Source organism: Tetranychus urticae, chromosome 1 (genome assembly GCF_039701765.1).
Source record: "Tetranychus urticae isolate SD_2017Ah chromosome 1, NJAU_TeUrti_SD_1.0, whole genome shotgun sequence".
NCBI classification, from domain to species: Eukaryota; Metazoa; Arthropoda; class Arachnida; order Trombidiformes; family Tetranychidae; genus Tetranychus; species Tetranychus urticae.
The window spans coordinates 15,461,422-15,482,356 of NC_142958.1; the positions used below are offsets into that span (position 1 = coordinate 15,461,422).

Consider the following 20,935-nt stretch of genomic DNA (forward strand, 5'->3'; position numbering starts at 1 on the left):
TTGATTTCTAAAATTTGGTCACCGATTTTGATTAAACCAGAGCGCTCAGCTAGTCCGCCAGGCTCCAATAGACTTATATAGACCTCACTTCGCCTAATATTACTGGACTCATTGTTATCATTTTGCTCGGCAACCTTTGATTGTTGGCTCTCTTCTTCAACTCTATGCCCATTGCCCTGATTGTGATCGAATGAGGATGAAGATGATAAAGAATTGGCATTCCCCTGCGAATACTGTGCTTTCTGATATTGGTGATTCTGTTCATTTTCATTTAAGGCTAGTGGATGGTCCGAAGTTGAAGACACAGTTTTTATCAGTAAGTCTAATCTTGTTATGATGATGGCGAAGCAGTTGAAAGATTTGCCAGAGAGACGAGAGCAAAATGTTCAGTAACTTGAAAGAATGAAAATCATGGAAAAGATGTCTAGGAAAGTGGCTAATACCAGTATTCTGGTAATCTTATTTTTAGAAGTGAGGAAGTTATTTTATTGTCATGCATGTAAACTAAAGCTTTTTTCAAATCATCTGAAGAAAGTGTTCTAGATGGGAAACCAACCAGTAGCTCCGTGGTCAGAGTAGTGAATGAAAACATGATCATTGTGTCCAGAAGTGAGTACTTTCTTAGCCTTGGCAGCAAGATTCTTGTCACTTTCAAGTAAGGAAGGACACCAAGGAAGTTTTGAGGAGTTACTTCATCACCAATTTAAAACTTTGATACACAAGAAAGCCATCAGAGCCATTAGGAGCATTGAATATTCAGAGACAGGGAACCAAGTTTTACCACTTAAATAGGCTTCTTCTAAGAAACTGTAAACAAACTTTTATTGATCCTGATTGAGACAAAATAATTGAACAAAATTACTAACAGCTGATGATATTTTTGGAGTTTGTATTAATATTTTATTGGGTTAATCCGAGCTATTCACCTTCACTAAGATTGAATAGCAAAGTTGGAACTAATCTACTGGAAAGCTAATCATTTGCAATGAATTTCTGGCAATCTGAATACAAACTCAAAAATCTAAATGTTAACCAACTACAACTGTATAAGTGCAACTTTGAGTTGGTCAATTGTGATATTGAAATTGATATACAAGGTGATTGATAATTGACTCCGGATTTTTGCGCCCAAATATTTTTCGAACTAAGCAGAGTAAACAGACTTGTGATATATCAATAGAATCGTCTTTGACCAGAGAACATTTTAAAATAAAAAAAAGAACTTTCACATAACTTTTACTCTCAAAAACGAACAAAAACTGCATTTTTTTCTGTTTTGGTTTTTCGAATTTTCTACAGGTTCTAGATTTCAGTTTTTCTGGCTTTTCAGTGTCAAACGAATCTTGAATGGTTTTCAAAAATATTGGGAACTTTTCATTCCAATTAATTATCTAGTTAAAATTTTTCCCTATTCTTGAATTTTCACCCCTTTTCTATCCCATTGAAAATTGACCAAAAAATGCCTCAAAAATACAGCTTAAATTACGCCAATTTTGTGCATTTTATGAGATTGATAATTCAGCCTGGAATTTTTCACTATAAATATATACATAACTTTTAAGTTAAACTTTCAGCTTTCTAATGATACCAAAAACAAAAATATTGACCCAGTAATTTCGAATTGATTATCGTTCAAACGTCCGGAGTACATTATCAATCACCCCGTACATTTACTGGCAATTAATGGTATTAACAATTTATGTTATTTTACTAAACATATAATATACTAGATTCAAAGACTAACCATATTGTAAAAATCGTTGATTTGATCATCTTCAAGGTTTTTGGGTAAAAAAGTTTTCAAATAGCAAAATAAGATAAAAATGTTATACAATGCCAGAAATAAGCGAAAAAGTGATGTAAAAAATCTCATAATTATCATTACAATGAAAATATAAGTAAAACGAAAATATTGGAAATTGAAAATCATCACTGAATTACAAAATCAATTAGGTTGCTTCATATTGTTCATTTTTATTCACTTATTAAAACATAATTAGCATTTACAATTAATCTTCATTTAACTGTTTATCCCAACTGAATATGTGACGATTGTAAAACTCAGATGAATCATTTTTCTTGCCAGAAAAAAATTTAGTGATGACAAAAGCAACAACAACACCAATAATGAGTCCAGCTGCCGCGAATAACACGATTGAACCAAAAATTGTACCGAAATGCGTACTTTTAGTGATTGCGTTGTTTTTTTGTTGGTCAATCAATCTTTGCTTACTCCTTTCGTAATTTTGACAAGAATCCGAATGAACAAGTTTCACATCAGCATCATGACTTGGATAATACTTAGATAGTTGACAAGTACTCAACCTTTTAGCATGTGCTGGGCAATAATTGAAAGAGTGACAAGTGACTTCTTTATCGTTCCAATCATGGCAAAGAGCAGCACATTGATCGGCATTGAGGTTCATTTCAGTGAGAAAAAAGTCCTGGACAACTAATGTCCCAGTTACTTCAAACCTATCCAATACTTTTGCTGTATTGAAATAAAAGAAATCTTTAGTTTGATGTATTAATCTTCATCAATGATTAATTAGTGAATTTTACTTACGAATATAAATATCACAGTCTTCACTGTAATCACTTGCTGCATCCGTGTAATGACCTGCCATACTGCATGAGCCAGAACAGAATTGGAATGATTTACATGAATCAGAATTGTAACAAAAAGAAGCACATTTTCCAAGAGAACTATCGAATGATACTGAATTTTGATTATCAGTAAATCTTTTGGACGGAATTTTCTTGAACTTTTGTAGATTGTCAATTAAGTAGGTAATGCACGATGTATCAGATGATATTGTTTGAGGCGAAATATTTTCATTGGTAGACACAAGACATTCAACTCTATCATTGTAAACACAAAACGAGAATGAATTACAATTATTGTCATTTGAATTGGCACATTTTCGGTAACAAGAACTCGAATCAGTAGCGCCAGTAACTGATATCGTCTTCATTTTGTCTTCAACCAACTTCATATTTCTGTAGATTGAATCAAATAACGAATCGTGTTCATTGTCATTGACAGTTGCTGCATCAGTCACATGATATGGAGTAAAGGTAAACATCTTGTTGTTCTCAGGCGAAATGAATGAAATACTAATGTGATTGAGTCTCTCATGGAGGTTTTCCAAAGGTATTTCTTGGCTATAGCGAAATAAGTTCTTCAATGGAGTCATGAAAACTGAACAAGCAACTCCATGATATTGATCTTCCACAAGCTTTACGTTTTTACCATCGATTCTCTGGCACAAGTATCCATCCAAAGTCTTACAGAATGCAATTGCTCTGTTAATATTTAAAAATTTTCAAACTTGAATCAATAATTGCTAGATTTAAACGCAAGTACTTACTCGAAAGGTTCATATCTATCAGAATTTTTCATCAAACAATCTTCTTCATCCCCATCAATTAGGACTTTTGACGCCTTTGTTAAAGCCTTTTCATTTAATTTCATATTTCGAATCTCGAATGCATCTATTTAGCAAATAAGAAATATTAGTAAATCAACTCATTGTGACTTATCGGCATTTTTCAGTAAAGTTTCGTTACCTTTTATTCTTGGAAAGTCCAAAATCGTTATGTAAATAATAATTTCATTGGAATTAAATATTGGTTCAATGTTTGCGATTCTTGAAGCAGCAACTGTTCCAGAGTTGACTAGTGATTCTTTAACTTTGTCTTGAAATTGGTAATAATATTGATCAAAGTAATCGCAAGAAATATCTGAAATAGGAGTAAAAAATATTCGTTTACTTTTCAAGTGACAGTTGAAATTAAATCCTGGCTTGTTACGAACCTTTACAGGTGAAATACATTGAAATAGTCTTCGATTCAGGATCAGGATAGCAGTTTTGAACATTAAACTTTCTTGTTGCTTCTGATGCGCTTATCTCATGTCCATAAAAGAAGTATTCGGTCGTCCGTGAAGCATTTAATTGAACCTGAAAATGTATTGGGGTATTTAATGCGAAATTTTTACACGCTAACTTTATTAAGACTGTCTGGGCTATGATAATATTATAATAACCTGTGCGGAAGTATTCCTAGACTAATTGTTTGAATTGATTTAACTATTTCATCTTTAATGGTTTTAACTTTTTTTCTTCGGAAATACATTGTCTAGGATTAGAGGCTTTCTCTAATATAAGTTAATCCATTCTCAGAAGCGGAATTGACTTTGTACTTAAGATTTTTCATGAGGCTCTTAAAATACGAAATATCAAATTTTTTCAACTCTTTTTTTATCTTATTGATTAATTCTTGAGTATTTTGGGCCACAAATCCACCAGCATAGACTTTAGACTTAAGATGACTCCAAAATGTTTCGATTGGTCTAAGCTGAGGCACATTGGGGGGATTAGACGCCTTTGGTACGAACTTGATTTCGAGTTCATTCAAGGCGCTCAAAGTTTTTGCTGAGTAATGAGAAGTTGCCAAATCTGGCCAGAAAATTACCCTTTTCTTTGCATGTTTCTCATCAATAAATCGAGATAATCGCTTTTTTATACACTCTTGAATATAAAGATCAGAATTCATAGCACCCTTAGAAACATGATAATAGATTTGAGAGATTCCGTTCTCAGATATTGCAGCCCAAACGAGTAATTTTTCAGTGAATTTTGCTTTGAATCTGAATTTGATTGCATCAGAAACAGATTCATCGTTTGTTGTTGAGTAAAATCGGCCACCATAGAAATCATGACCATTTAAATCAAAATATGTTTCATCGTCCATAATTACCATCCGATAATTCAATTCACTTTTCAATCGAGGCAATCTTTCATTGATGACATCTTCTTGTTTGGTTGAAACTTTTGGAACTTTTTTACGCAATTTCACCTTAATTTCCAATCTTTTCACTGTTCTTTTTGCAGTATGGTCATCTACATTCAATTTGCGACCAATAGCTCGATAACCAGGGAAGATCTTGTTTTCAGTAATTTTCAGCACTTGATTACGCAATTTTGATGTTAATTTAATTTGAGGTTGTCCAGCACCATTAAATGTGAAATTTTCAGCGTCACTGATTAAATCATTGTAATATTTATAAGATGTAGCCTTAGGAACACCGAAAGATTGAAATTTTTTAACTATTTGCAATTTATTTAATTGCTGACTATTGCACATGAAAAAGTTTTTGCAGACAATTTTTAAAGCTCTCAAAGACATGATGAAAAAAGAATGAATGCATTTTCAGAAAATTTTGATATTTATACCAAATATAGCCCTAAGATTCCAGATGCGTTTGCAAAAAGAATTAGCCTGAAAGGATTATCCATTCCTGAGAAAAAAGGATTTATCTAATTTGTCTAGAAATACTTCCGCACAGGTTATGTTAGATGTTTCACTTAAGAAAACAAAATGAATCTTGACTTGAGAATCGTGTACAAGTAAGATACAACGGTATTCGTTTACTACATTTATTTGTATTCAAATTGAAGCTCCTTCATGGTTACATTGTTATTGAATACTCGACAATCAACGAGCGGTCTATCTTCCTGACTGGATAACATTTATTCTAAATACATTAAATTCTCCATTACAGCTATAGTTGCGTCTAGTTGCTGGTCCATAATATCAACACACAAGGAACTTTTAGATTACCTGATTTTATCATCTATTGAATAAGTTAGCTCAATGTTATACAATGATATATAATTGTAACAGTTGATTAGTAATTAGTCTGAGCGTAGCGAAGACTAAGGTATTAGACTCAGGCGAAAAAATGACCATTCCACTGATGTAGAGACCAAACGGCTTAACGGATTTGTATGAAATTTTCGAATATGAAAGGTTATATAAATATGCAGCTCTGAGATAAAGATTTTTTATATCACCTTACAGGGTGTCCCAAAAATAACGTTTTTCAAGTCGTAAAAATCGTTTTTTTAGACTGAAAAACTCTATGATGTACTTAGGTACACCAAATTCAGTGAGCTTACGTAAAAAAATATTAGAAATTATTTAACAAAAAAATCGCGCATGCGTGAATTTTTTTTGCCAAAATAGCTCATTTTCGTGATTTTTCGTAACAGTTGATGACTGTTTTGCTAGATACGCTAAACATACGCAAGATTATAAGTTAATCTTTTCATCTTCTTTATTTCAAACTCATACCTCTATCTTCATGCACAATTTTACTACTTAATTGAGTACCAGGTGATTTTAGGGCATTCAGGCCTGTTTACAGCTATAACTCACGTTAGCTCAGGTTACGCCGATCCAGAGACTGTACGTCAAAACATTCACAGCACTAATAGGATGCTAACAATGGCAATGGCGTTTGACCAATGCTGTGGTAAATCTTAACTCAGTGAACAGAATGGGCGCATTCAACGATTTACCCGGCAGAGATTAATTGATGGAAATAGATAGTATCTCAATCAGGTGTAAATTTTAAAATGCTGAATCAATACGAACGCTAACCCGAATTAGTTCTTTTTGCTCAAAACAACTTGTAAGGTGATACAAAGAAATCAGATCTGTTGTAAAATTGCCTGTTTCTTTAAAACCTTTTGAATTGGGTTCCTGTTCTGCTTTTCGATTGCATTCCCCCGTACACACGCAACTGTCATGAAAAATAGTCATTTTTGTTGAAAATAGTCTTCAGATAATAGAGTAAGATTGAATGATTATGCTAGGCTTCATAAGCAAGGTCAAGTTCTAGCATAAATCATTCAGGTCACCAAATTTTCACCAAATCTGACAACATGAGCCTAGAAATTCTATTCGTTTTTCGTAGTATTTTTAATGTTCTGATACTCAACCCAAAATAAAACCTAAGCATCGAAAAATCTGTTTTATAATTGAATAAAAGGCGATCGAAGTTTCGACTTTGACAGTGATTTTCTTAAAAACTGTCGATTAGAAAAAAATTTTAATAGCTATAATGAACTCAGTTTTAATGCTTCTAAAAATTCTCGCAGTCCCTACTCTTAACTCAAAGTTTTTATAAATACTGTTTTTCGAATCGATATTTCACGAAAGAAAATTGAATTGAGCGGAATTACGAAAAAAGAAATCGCATCGTGATTTGATGAAATTCAAAAGTTCATATAGCTTTTGCTTAATAGAATCATACAAAAATTATGTGTAGTTTTTGCTGGGTGTATGCATATTGTCTGCAATCGTTGTCAGTTTCTCAAAGGCAAACGCTCGCTCAGACTACGCCGGCTCCCGGCTGACCTAGTTAATAATTACTAACAAACTGTAACTTCGAACAACCCTTCACAATACTTACCGCGGTGTCATAGGCATTGATTTTGGTGCCGATAAGAGTGTAGCCAGAAGTAATATCCTGTAAAAGCAACATTCAAATTCATTTATTGTTAATAGTTTTTCATTGTATTGGGTTAAACTTACAGTCAACTTGTTGAAATACTGAGTAGTAACGACACGTGGATATGTCTTTTCCTCGACTTTTGCCTGCTCTTCACTTATTTGCCAAGCATGTGTTCCGATTCCATTCCGTTCATCCTAAAATAAACATTAAATTATTTTTAAATCATGATTTAAAGCACTAACAAAGTTCTTACAAAAAGTGCTGGCCCAAAATAGCGATAATTCAAATCAAAGTTGAGTAATCGATTCAAATCAAGTTTAAAGACGTCATAACCCAATGATGAATCCTGAACTAAACCCGGTGCTGATAGTTTCATTGGAGAAACTGAACAATTTCCGTCTTCTGTCAATTCATATTCAATTCCTAATTGATAATCATAAATGGTTTCAGTTGTAAAAATCTTATTATTTCCATCAGTTGAACTTTTAATGTTTAGGATTTGATACTTTTCATCAGCATAAACCTGCAATAAGTGCATTTATTATAATATATTTGACCAAACAAATGGTATAATTTTTCTTACTTCTTCTCTCTTTGATGGGCCAGCATTGAAACTTTTGGTTTTGGAAATGAAATGAATCGAATGTTCTGTTATCCTAGGAAAAGGTTCACGAGGTACAGCCAGAGAATCAATAGCTGATTGTTGGCAGTAGGCAGTTGGATTAGGCTAGGATAGAGTACGGTTGAAATTGAAATGTAATAAGAATTTCAAGCAATCGCTTAACAAATGAGCCAACAAAATTACTTACCGTAACAATTGTATCAAAATTTTGTTCAACTCGTGTGTTCATATAAATGTCAAACCAATAGATTTTATTTGGATTATTGAGACGTGAATCATAGCCGTAAAACTTGACTTGATTTGGTTTTTTGATTCCAGTTTCATAATTATCATCTGCATGTTCATTACTTTTAATCAATTTCGGGTAATCACATCATTTAATGATTCTTACCTGTGAAATAAAAACACACATCGAGGTGTTGATCAAGGGTCACTTTAGCAGCATGTTCTTTGATTCCTCTGACAACTTCATCTTCACTTGGTTCCTGGGTTTAATAGGAAGCCAAAATCAGTCCGAGTATGCATTTCAAAATTAGATTAAATACAGTAGGTGACAAAAGTATAAGACCACTTAATTTTTGTGCCTAGCTCTTTAAACATTTCGATATTAGGAATTGTAATAATATATTTGAAAACAGTGTAAAATGTGGCATAAAATGAGACCTTAATTAGAAAAATCTATCAAATAATGAGAAAATTATAATGAAAAAATTAAGATTTGCTGGTGACAAAAGTATAAGACCACTTTATGAAATTCATGATTTTTTTTCATGCATTTAATTTTTCTGAGTTTTTTGGTGCAAATATTATTTAAATCATGTAAATGAATAAAATCCAAGAGTTTGATAACAATATGATTAACCAATTTTTGTGAAATTAAGATATAAGCTTGCCATAGGAATGCATTGAAAATTGGGTTTATTCCTATTATTTTTTAGATTAAATTTACTTTTTTAGTAATTTTTTCATGATAATTGTTAAGTTTTATCATAGAAACTATGAACAGTTCGAATTTCGAGAATATCATGAATTGTTTCCGATTTATGAGCAATTGTTTACAATTTTAATACTTTACATATGCTTTTCAATGCAAAAGCATAGAAAAGCATGCAAAGAAAGAAACAAATGCTCATAAATTGAGAAATATTCATGATATTATCAAAATTCAAACTGTTCTTAGCTTCTATGATAATACTGAACAATTATCATGAAAAAAAATTCAAAAAATAAACTTAATCTTAAAAATAATAGGAATAAACCCAATTTTTCAATGTATTCCTATGGCAATCTGATTACTTAATTTTTCGAAAATCCATTGATCATATTGCTACTGAATCTTGGAAACAGATTCATTTACATGATTTTAATAATATTTGCTCCAAAAAACTCAGAAAAATTAAATGTATGGAAAAAAATCGTGAAATTTATCAAGTGGTCTTATACTTTTGTCACCAGCAAATCTCAATTTTTTCATTATAATTTTCTAATTATTTCATATATTATTTAAAACAAGATCTCATTTGATTCAATTTTTCATGCTCTTTTCAAATCTATTATCATAATGCACACAATCGCAATAGCAAAAGATTTATAAACAAATATTAAGTGGTCTTATACTTTTGTCACCCAGTGTATCTTGTCCAGCTTGACTTACCCAAACATGTAGGTAATCAACTATGCTGAATATAACTGAAGGTCCGACGAATGCCAAATGATTGAGAAAATCATTTCCCAATAAAGGTGTCAAGTGATGACTCCAACCCTTCTCTGTATATGTGATTAACGCACAGGAATGAGCTAAAAATAGAGATCAATCAAACTGATGCATGTAAAGTAAGTTATACACAAAACTTACCACCAAAAAGTAATCTGTTGTATCGCTTTGTATTCGTATAAAACATTGATTGAACAGCAAAATCATCGATTTTAAAATCTATTCTGCCTCTGATTGTTCCATTTGTAGATTTAACATACTGGATAATATTTATCTCATGAGAACTCTTCTGAAAATCGTAATATTAAATTAATATCAAAGCACAAACGAACGGTTTCTTTTGGTCTACTTACTTCATATAAAAGTTTCGCTTTTATCAGCCAATTACCATCTTCAATGATTATCGGAAGTTCCACAGGCATCACTAAAATAATTGTAAAGTTTATTAATATATTCACAATATAATATATCATCAGTCGATATTGCAACTAATCAATCGCAATTTACCTGAAAAAACTTCACTTATGACAGTTGTGCATAAAAATACAAACAAGGTTAATATAATCATATTGTGTTTCCAGTTAAGATGATCATTCACAAGCACAAATATTTGACTTAATGACAACAAAATGAAGTCAACATCGATTTTGTCTCCAGTTTTTATTTTCAATAATCAACAACAAAAACGCCCAAAACAGTAATTTAATCAAAATTGGCTTCAGTTCTAGTGTCTTATTAGTCAAGTCGATTTGGATTTGCACCAAACTCTTGATATAAAACTGACGAGTAATTAGAATAATCAAAATAAACTTTGTACATTTTATAGCCAAAACAATCACATTTATCAACAAATTGGCACAAATGGACCAAAAACGTGAAAAATTGATTTCAGTCTCTGTTGGTTGTCGGGCATAAAATCGAGTCCATTTGTGCAGTGTGAAAATTTCTCTGATTGACAGTTCTCATGAAGATCAAACTCAAATTTGATACCTGCCAAGCATTTCTACAATCAAGTAGTCAGATATTTGCATCAAACATTCTTCTGTTGTATCTGGTAAAGAATCGAAATGGCTAATTCAAAACATATCAAATCAAAATGAAAATGTTTAATTGTTCGAGTCTCTAGACTCAACCTGAAGCGATAAAATCAAGAAATTAAACCGAGTTTTTCATCATATCACCACATAAACATGAAAAGGTAGGGTAAAAACAAAAAATGATGACATCGTCATTCGGTTGAAAATCTATGATTAACTTGAATTGCATCAGCTAAGGATTCTGCAAAAAGCAAAAGGAATCTTATTCGCTTTGATTCTGATTTTTGAAATAAAATAATTCATGAAATACCGATAGATAAAACACGATATGACAAATATTTAGGGTTAAATTGTCCATAATACAAGTACCAGGGTACTTACAAAGTTAGTATATCAGTGAATAGATTTTATCATTTAAAGTATTAATACAAAATTTCAGCAGAAAATATATTGAGTGAGTGAAGGGGAAAAACTTTTTAGCTATTCAGGTTGATAGCTCATTGTTGGACCAGGATTTTATGTAAAACTTTGTCTTTTGGGGTTGCTGAAAAAATCTGGTTCCTTAATCAGAAGATGATCTATTAAGTTTCAATTTGAAGTCTAATTTTATAAAAAATGTCTACCAGAGCAATCTTTTAGTTGCACAAATGCACTCATTTCATGCCTTTGCAATCAACAATTGATCAACTCGAACAAAAATTTCAACGACTCTGATTGAAGTTGACATTACAATGGGCAAATATTAAGCACAAATAACATTTCATTAGTATTCGTCTTCATTGTTTTCTTGTTTTAACTTGAATCGAAAAGACATCTGTCAACAAAAAATAGCGCCGACGATCTTGCAGTTAAATAAATTTTAATACAATTTGATGAAAATTTACAGTCATCAAGACTGATTAGATTCTCTGATGTCAATGAAGCTTAGTGCAAAAGCTTTGGGAAAATTCTTGTTAATTTTGAGTCACGATTGCACTGATTTACAATGGCATTGGGACTTTGATGAAGCAAAAAATAAAATAATAACGAGATAAATGATAATGTTAATGGGACAAAGAAAACAGTTTTGTTTCAATCTTTCTTTAAAACAGTTAATTCATTTTCTTTTATTATCATTTATTCAATCAAATCATTCATGTTGTCAACTCAAATCAGTTGTAAAATTGATTCTTAACTAAATGTTCATCAATTATTACGATTCTTCACCTCACATGTAATCGTCACCATTAACTGTAATCTCTGTTCTTGTTCATTATAAAAATGCCATAAATAACTGAATCATATTTTCTGTTGAAAATATTTATTTCTATCTGTTAATGAATCAATTGAATTTGTGAGTGAAAAAACGTTTTACTTGTTTCTTTTTTTCTGTTTTCATCTTTACACATTTACTTTATCTTCGAAATGAGAAATGCTCTTCGAAAAAATTTCATTGCTTTTTAATGATTCGATGCGAATGGCGGAAATGCGCTTCAATCAACTACACAAAATTCATGGAGGAAATGGCAATTAGACAAGAATTGCAATTCTGATTATTTAATTTCACTCAAACATATTTCAAGAAATGTCAGCTTTTCATTTGTTATTCAACAGAAAATTGTTAAAATGTCCCCAGAATTCACAATTGGAGATTGTGCTGGAGGCTATCGAATTGAGAATCGAGCTAAAAATTTAAGAAGAAGAAGCCTATTTAAGCGGTAAATCTTGGTTCCCTGTCTCAGAATTGGCTCAACAAATGAAATATATGAATCCATGAAGGATACTTTAACTGGGGTTAATATCATGGTTAGTAATTCAGTTACAAATGAAGCCAATGTTCCCATTGAGATATAAATTAATTGTCTTGTTTATCTTTAAGTTTCTCTGGTAACTCGAAATTTGGTGTTTCTGTCGAGCGAATAGATGAGTCAAGACTGTTGTGTAACTATCGGTTTCCAAGTTCTTCTAACACACTCTGAGCTTCCTAGAAGCTAGATCAGCAGTATGGCTCAACCGGGTTGAGTATTTATCTCAATATTTCAACAGGGTTGAAACTAAGAACTGAACAAATAGTCACTTCTAATTGTAATAGTCCAAGACTATTCACAGGATCAAACTAGATCACAAGTTCACAAGTAATACCGAGTATTACAGAGGTTTCACCAACCTAGTTGGCAAGATGAGTATTCCTAGAATACTGAACAGATAGATTCCGAGAATCTATTACAATGAAGGACACACGTTGAGTTAACTCTAACTAGTTTAATACATCAAAGGTCACTTAAATAAAGATTACAAATTAAGGCTATTTATATCAAAAATAAAGGAAATTAAAGAAAAGGATATAAATGAGAATAAAGGAAATACCGAGTATTTCCAGTTAGCAACAGTTAACAGTAGCAACCCGGTTGCTACCTAATCCAACAGTACAGAGCGCGAACATTGAATCACACAACATTCCCCCCGACTGACATTAGACCACCGGTCCATTATCTCCTAGAGTAACTTCGATCGATTGACCATCCACGACCCGTTCACCGGGTGGCAAAGCAATCCAGAAAGTCGGTCTGTGTCCTACTTGATGTTGGCGAAGCGTCTGATGCGTTCCCAACACAGTGTAGTCAATTCGTATGATGGAACCCAGTTCCGTATTGAAATACCTTTCGATCCGGGATCGAAGATCACTAGCTCGCATTCCTGGATTCAAATCGTTGAATCTTCCCGAGCGACCACCAAAGCGTACAATCACCTGAGGAGCAACACCTCGATATTCGTTGCGGCAACGAATGTTGTTCATCATACCCCGAGGTCTGTTGTCTTGTCTTGCTTGGGCTAGTTCTTCACGAACTTCATCTCGCTCCATCATAAGATCGATAACTTGAGTCGCCAACTCTTCATTTCGACCATTCAATGCTTGAATCCGGGATTCAAGGCTTCTAACATAATCCCTACAATTGTGTCCTCTTCTAGGAACACCACAATTTTCACATGGGAGATTTGCATTCGGATTGAAATTGCAAATATCGATGTGTGCTTTTAATTCATCGTATCGAACGATAACTTCACAGGCTTCATATCTGCATCTAACCTGGAGGCTATTGAGAGTGGCCATGTTTCTTCTCCCACCTTCCAAAGGTAAGGGGCCAATTCCGTTTCTCAATAACTCATTACGATTGCATCGAAAGGGACAGTATTGGTTTGCTGAGGCTTCCAGGAAGCGCTCAAAACAGTTTGTACATAAGATCGTCGGGCAACCTGGTTGCGGTGAGGTTACATGAACCAACGGATCAATAGCTACATTTAAACAAAGTAAACATTTATAATCCTCAAACTCTTGAGGGTTTACCATTTGACGATGAGTTAACACATTTTCATCATCAACAAGCTGCCATTCTTGTACCGGTGGTGGAGGTCGGTTATCCGGTTCTCCAATAGCGATATTCCCAACACGATCTACACCAGCGACAACCAAACGAGGTTGACCATTCGGATCCCATCTTTGCGCTTCAAAGATTATTTCTGGAAGATCTCCATCAGCATCTTCCAAAGGTTCCCACTCAATATCCATGATTTGATGAGGAAAAGTTGAACCCGGTTCAACAACACAAATAGATAACTTCCGATAAGTTGACAAACACCCAAAATTATGTATTCCGAGAATACAAGCTGAAGTATATCCAATATACTCAAACAGTTTATCACAATGTATTCCAAGAATACGAACGAGTTACACAGTAACTAAATCAAGATCTCAAAGATCAAGAGAACAATGTTGACGGTGTTCCGGGAACACGAAAACAATACAACAAGAGTATTCCAAGAATACCAAATTTGCACAAAAGCAACACAATTTGCAAATACAAAATTAACAAAATTAACAAAATTTCTAAAGATGAAATTACTAAAGATGAAGTAGTCAGAACGTTGTTCCTGGAACAAGTAACTTCCACTTCCACAGTTGCGAGGGAAACAAAATGTCAAGGTTACCGAGTAACCATTGCAATGACCAAATTGTTGCCTCCAAATGTAAAATATACCAAATTAATTTAACAAAATACCCAAATGAAAAATAAATTAATTCAAACAGAATAAGCATGATTAATTAAATCCAAGCATATCCAACAGCTCGTCATCTTCCTCCTCATTCCTGGAATGAGTTTCACGAGTTTCACTGTGATATGGCCTCAGTCTAGAGACATGAACGATCTCTTTCTTAACCGGCCCTTTTAGGTTAATTAACTCATAATTAACTGGATTTATCTTTTTAACTATCTTATAAGGTCCCTTGAACCTATCAATAAACTTCTTGTTTCGTCCTTTTACCAACAAAGGTTGTTTTACCAAAACAAGTGAATGTAAACCAAATTCAGTCTCCTTATGCGATCGATCGTATATCTCCTTTGATTTGCTTTGAGAATTCGAAATATTTGATTGAGCCAATTCCCTAGCTTTGACCAATGCATCTTCTCTTGTGGTAATTTGATTCCACTCGATCTTTAATCCAATTTTGGATTCCCATGGAAGCCTGGCTTCCACTCCATGAGCTAAGTAAAATGGTGAATACTTTGTAACTCTATGAGGCGTCACATTGTAAGCAAATACAACTTCTCTCAGGAATTTGTCCCATTCATTAGGATTATTCCTACTGTAAATGCACAAAGTTGTTCCCAAATAAGAATTAAATCTCTCGGTTTGTCCATCACTTTGAGGATGATAAGCTGATGTAGGCAAATGTCTGATTCCAAAACTTTTCAGAAAAGTTTCAAACTCGTCTGACATAAGGTTCGTACCTCTATCAGTTATCAGAGTTCCGGGAACTCCAAATCTAAGTATCCAATCATTAAACAACACTTCAATGATTTGTTCACTTTCAGTTGATTTCACAGCAGTTGCTACGGCAAACTTAGTTAGTCGATCATTTATTACCACAACGTACTTGAAACCCAGTTTCGACAGCGGTAACTCCATAATGTCCAAACTTATGTCGAAAAACACATTTTTCGGGCATCTTATCGGGATCATCAATCCTTGGTTAGCTGCAGGATAAGGCTTCCTCTTCTGGCACTTATCACATTTACGAATATAGTTGAACAAATCCTTTGCCATTCCTGGCCAATAAGCTCGACATTTGAGTTTTTCCAAACACTTATTCATACCCAAATGACCTTCATTATGAGCCTCGCTCATCACAAGAATTCGTAATTCTTTAGGAATAACTGGAACAAGTTCTTTTCCTCTTTTAAAGAACAACGTCTGATTCAGAATCAGGAACTTCTTTTTCAATCTACTTCTTGCTCGTTTTGTTAATTCATCTGAATTCAACAAATCTCTGATTTTCAAGCAATAAGTATCTTTGATTTGCACTTCTTTGAACTTTGCAACAGGTTCAATATAGCAAATCGTAATCTCTTCTTGATTTAATCTTCCCGGAAGATTAATCTCAACCTCATCATCATTACTGAACTCTTTTAGTGGATAGCGTGAAACGCAATCAGCATCTCCATGCAATCGTCCACTACGATACTTGACAACAAAATTAAACTCTTGCAATTTGATTGCCTACCGCATCAATCTCGGCGTCAGTCTCTTAGTTGATGTAGACCAACACAATCCACAATGATCTGTAACAACAGTGAATATGCGTACAAACAAATAATGGCGTAATCTTTGTAAAGCCCAAACTATGGCTAAACACTCCTTTTCCGTTACTCCATAATTTTTCTCAGCGGGGTTCAAAGTTCGAGAAATATAACAAACTGGTTTCAAATTCCCATCACTTTGACTTTGATACAAGACAGCTCCAATACCGTAATCACATGCGTCGGTATGGATCTCGACTTTACCATCATTTTGAAAACATGCTAGAACAGGCTTACTAGTAATGATTCGTTTCAATCGCTCGTAAACTTTTCTTTTCTTTCAGTCCAACTGAAAACAGCATTTTTCTTCAACATAATTGTTAGCGGCCTAGCTAAATCACTAAATTTAGGAATGAATCTCCTAAAATAACTGCACAATCCAAGAAACTTTCTAATATCTTTACAACTTTCAGGTTCCGGGAACCTCAAGACAGTTTCAACATTGCTTTGACTCGGAGAAATTCCAACAGCACTAATATGATATCCTAGATAATCAATACTTTCTCGGTTAAAGGAACATTTCTCTTTTCGCAACTTTACATCAAACTTTCTTAGGCGTTCCAATACTTTTCTCAAATTTAGATCATGCTCTTCCTCTGACTTACCAAAAATCAGTATGTCATCAAAGTAAATATAACATGAAATATAATTAAGTCCAGCGAGAACCCGGTTCATCGTTCGGACAGCAGTCGCAGGTGCATTTTTCAATCCAAAAGGCATTCGAGTAAATTCATACAATCCTTGAGGAATCACAAATGCAGTTTTGCACTGGTCTTCAGGTTTCATTGGGATATGCCAATACATCGCAGCAACATCTAAAGATGAAAATCGAATGCATCCTTCCAAGGCATCCAATGCATCTTCAACTTTAGGGATAGGGTACGGGTCCAAAGCAGTAATCGCGTTCAGTTTGCGATAATCAACGCAAAACCGAGTTTGACCATTCTTTTTACCAACAAGCACAATCGGGGTTGCCCAAGAACTTTCGCTTGGAATTGCTATTCCATCCTTCAGCATATCATTTAACAGCTTTCCAATAGCTAGCTTTTCTGACACAGCAATCGGGTAATACTTCTGGTAAATCGGCGGATGATTACCTGTATCAATCGAATGAACTGCATCTGGGATGCAACCAACATCTCCAGGTGATCTGCTAAAAACATCTTCAAATTCAGCAAGATCTACAACAGCAGCAGAAATAACCGAGTTATTTCCAACATTTGAGTTCCGGGAACTCACAACAGAATTGATTAATCTTCTTGTCTTCACGACATCTCTATGAGGTTTAATCAATCTCACACTTTTGTTTCCATACGTTATCATAACGTTATGGCGAGTGCAAAAGTCACTTCCCAACAACACATCTTGGGTTAACTTTTTCAACACAATCAATCTAATTGGTATGACATGGAAATCTGCAACCAATTTGCATTCAGTCCATCCATGAGGAACATCCACATTCGTGTTCGCCATCGTCAAAGCACCAAAACTCCATGCCTTCAAATCCAAACCACATCGAATCCTAAATGAGTCGCTGATTAGTGACACTCGAGCTCCTGTGTCCACTAATGCTCTGCTTCTAACTCCATTTATTTCAATTGGCAATGTTGGCAACGAAACATTTTCGAGAAATGAATCCAACGTTAAGGGTAAATCTGACGAATGTATACCAATCTCACTGAAACTTCTTAACGATTCATCCTCATTCCGTACTCCCTGAGTACCTGATGTTCCTGGAACATCCGTAGCATTCCCTAATGTTCCCTGAACATTAGAAGTTGACGCTCTCTGAGCATCTGATGTTCCTCGAACATCTCCAACATTAGCTGAGTTCACAACTGCAGCACTTCGTTGGTTCTTCAATTGTAAAGAATTAGCCTTTACCTTAGCAGCATCATAAACTTCAGGACAATGTTTCATGAAATGCCCAGATTTCATGCAATTGTAACAAACAACTGTAGAAGGATCTTTCCTCTTGAACACTTTGTTCGCTTTATCATGCGGCTTTTCTTGCTTCTCTTCTTTACTCTTTTGGCTAGGTTTTGACTCATTCGACTTTGAGTCAACCTTTCGACCTTTTTCAATGATGGCATCATTGACTGAAATCAAATGTTCGAGAACTTCTAAAGTTCTACGGCCAATCAAGGAGGATGTAAAAGTACTCCTCATCGCAGGTTCCAAACCTCTCAGTGTATGAGTAATAATTTCACTCTCCGGCATATCTGGATTAAAGTCCATACATAATGCTAAGACAGAATGCCAATAAGCAGATAATCGCTCAGTCTTTTGATGAACCCGGTTCATCAATTTTTGATAAATTGCATGCCTATCTTCGTCCTTAACATAGGTTGCTAGAAACAGTTGCTTAAACTGCATCCACGATTGACCTTTTCCAGCAGTCTTAGGTAAATAAATATACCAATACCAAGTTGATGCTTCATCTTTCATCGAAGCTCCAACTCCTCGAATCAGTTCTGCTTCATTCCAATAATTCAGAGCAGCAACTTCCTCGTATCTCCTTAACCAACTAGCAGCTTTCTCATGTTCACCATGAAAATGAGGCAAAGGCACTGCCTTCATCAGAGCACCTCTAGTCCTTTCACCATTCTCATTTGCTGAAAATTCATCCAAGAAGGAATGAATTCTTCTGTTACCAGGTAACTGAGAATCAGATTCTCCCGGAGGATTCAGGGAATCCTCTAAACCTGTCGTTTCTTTAGACGATGTTGGTGTTCCCTGAACACGCAACTTATTGCTCTCAAGCAATTTCTCTTTATCACTTCTCGTCTTTTCAGCAACTCTCAAAGCGTGAATCATATTCACATGATCATTCTGAGTCTTCCTGACATCAGCCAAATCTTTCATAAGAATTTCTAAATTCGTACCTTGAGCTTGTAAAGTCGTCAAGACTTCTCCCATAGTCTGCTGGGTCTTTTCCATATTAGTTAAAGACTTCTGAAATATATTATTGTTGTGTTTCAGAGCCTCAATCGTTTCAGGCGATATGGTTGTCTTAGACTGTTGTTGCCGTTGTTGTTGCGGAACGAGCGGAGGAAAACCATCTTTATCAGACATTGTAGAATTCCGGGAATTCTATTGGAAATCGCACTCCAACCAAAACAAGCTGAATACAGAACAGTAGAATTCGGTTACCAATATCAGCAAGACAGCAACAAATTCGATAAGCGTTATTTCCAATAGCATAGAATTCCAAATTCTAGACACCAATAACACCAATTCCCCCCACACAGAGACAAAACAACCTCCAAAAACGAAAGCACAAACAGCAAAGCACAGCTAATCACGAGAATCTCACAAATCGAAGGGCATCTCCACCAAATGTTGTGTAACTATCGGTTTCCAAGTTCTTCTAACACACTCTGAGCTTCCTAGAAGCTAGATCAGCAGTATGGCTCAACCGGGTTGAGTATTTATCTCAATATTTCAACAGGGTTGAAACTAATAACTGAACAAATAGTCACTTCTAATTGTAATAGTCCAAGACTATTCACAGGATCAAACTAGATCACAAGTTCACAAGCAATACCGAGTATTACAGAGGTTTCACCAACCTAATTGGCAAGATGAGTATTCCTAGAATACTGAACAGATAGATTCCGAGAATCTATTACAATGAAGGACACACGTTGAGTTAACTCTAACTAGTTTAATACATCAAAGGTCACTTAAATAAAGATTACAAATTAAGGCTATTTATATCAAAAATAAAGGAAATTAAAGAAAAGGATATAAATGAGAATAAAGGAAATACCGAGTATTTCCAGTTAGCAACAGTTAACAGTAGCAACCCGGTTGCTACCTAATCCAACAGTACAGAGCGCGAACATTGAATCACACAACAAGACGAACCCAATTTTCTTTTGGTGGACCCAATTCGTGGTAATCCAATGGACCAGGATAAATGTAGATTCCCAAATGTTGTGCATAGTTATACGATTTAAATGCAAATTTAAAATGAGCGAACAACTTTTCAAGTTCACTTTCCATTTCTAATTCAGATCTTCGGGTCAATCGCCTGAACTCTTCCCAAACAGTCGGTGGATCATGAAATGAACTCCCTTTAAGAGGAGGAGGACCATTAGTCAGTTCAATAGGATTGACAGGCTTGACAGGAACAATCAACAGCAAACATCTAAGGCATATTGAAGAGGTAATCAGTCAAGAAAACGTAGGGATTATACTCTTTGATAATCTTCATCATAGCATAATTTTCGCCTTTTGTGTCTTGCATCAAATTACCAAAAGGATTACTCCTAGGCTCATTTTTTAATTGCTCTAATACCGTAAATTTTCGCGAACTTTCAAATGCCAGTCTCGCATAACCTCCAACTGCTGGTAACAAATCCATGATTGGAAATTCGGGTCAAGCATAGTCCAACAATGAAATAAACTCTAATCCATGATTTCCACAGTTGAACGGTGCTAGGAAGATGAGCCACATGTACTTGATGACCTCGTTTCTGAAGTAATAAACCGATACCAAGACATGCATTCAAATGACCAGGACTGCATGAAAATGTTTAACTTAAAAAATTCAGTCAAATACAAATGAAACTTACACAAACAATGCAGCTAACAATATTTTCGAGGTTTATCATCATCTTTCACCATTTGAACTTT

At 34.4% G+C, this 20,935-nt stretch overlaps 1 protein-coding gene and 1 pseudogene across 1 annotated transcript; both read right to left on the reverse strand.

Annotated features, from left to right (window-relative positions):
* Positions 1–1,949: 1,949 nt before the first annotated feature.
* LOC107367792 (uncharacterized) lies at positions 1,950–10,294 on the reverse strand. Its single transcript, XM_089266049.1, has 15 exons — positions 10,147–10,294; positions 9,993–10,063; positions 9,781–9,928; positions 9,580–9,722; positions 8,317–8,410; positions 8,113–8,258; positions 7,887–8,030; positions 7,557–7,826; positions 7,384–7,497; positions 7,262–7,318; positions 3,818–3,962; positions 3,571–3,744; positions 3,372–3,495; positions 2,567–3,306; positions 1,950–2,491 (listed from the first exon to the last, which is right to left on the reverse strand). Exons 1-15 carry the CDS (start codon positions 10,205–10,207, stop codon positions 2,010–2,012), a joined length of 2,913 nt encoding a protein of 970 aa, XP_089122175.1. The 5' UTR covers positions 10,208–10,294; the 3' UTR covers positions 1,950–2,009.
* A 1,853-nt stretch (positions 10,295–12,147) lies between these two features.
* LOC112539455 (uncharacterized) lies at positions 12,148–20,926 on the reverse strand (annotated as a pseudogene).
* Between the last annotated feature and the right edge of the window lie 9 nt (positions 20,927–20,935).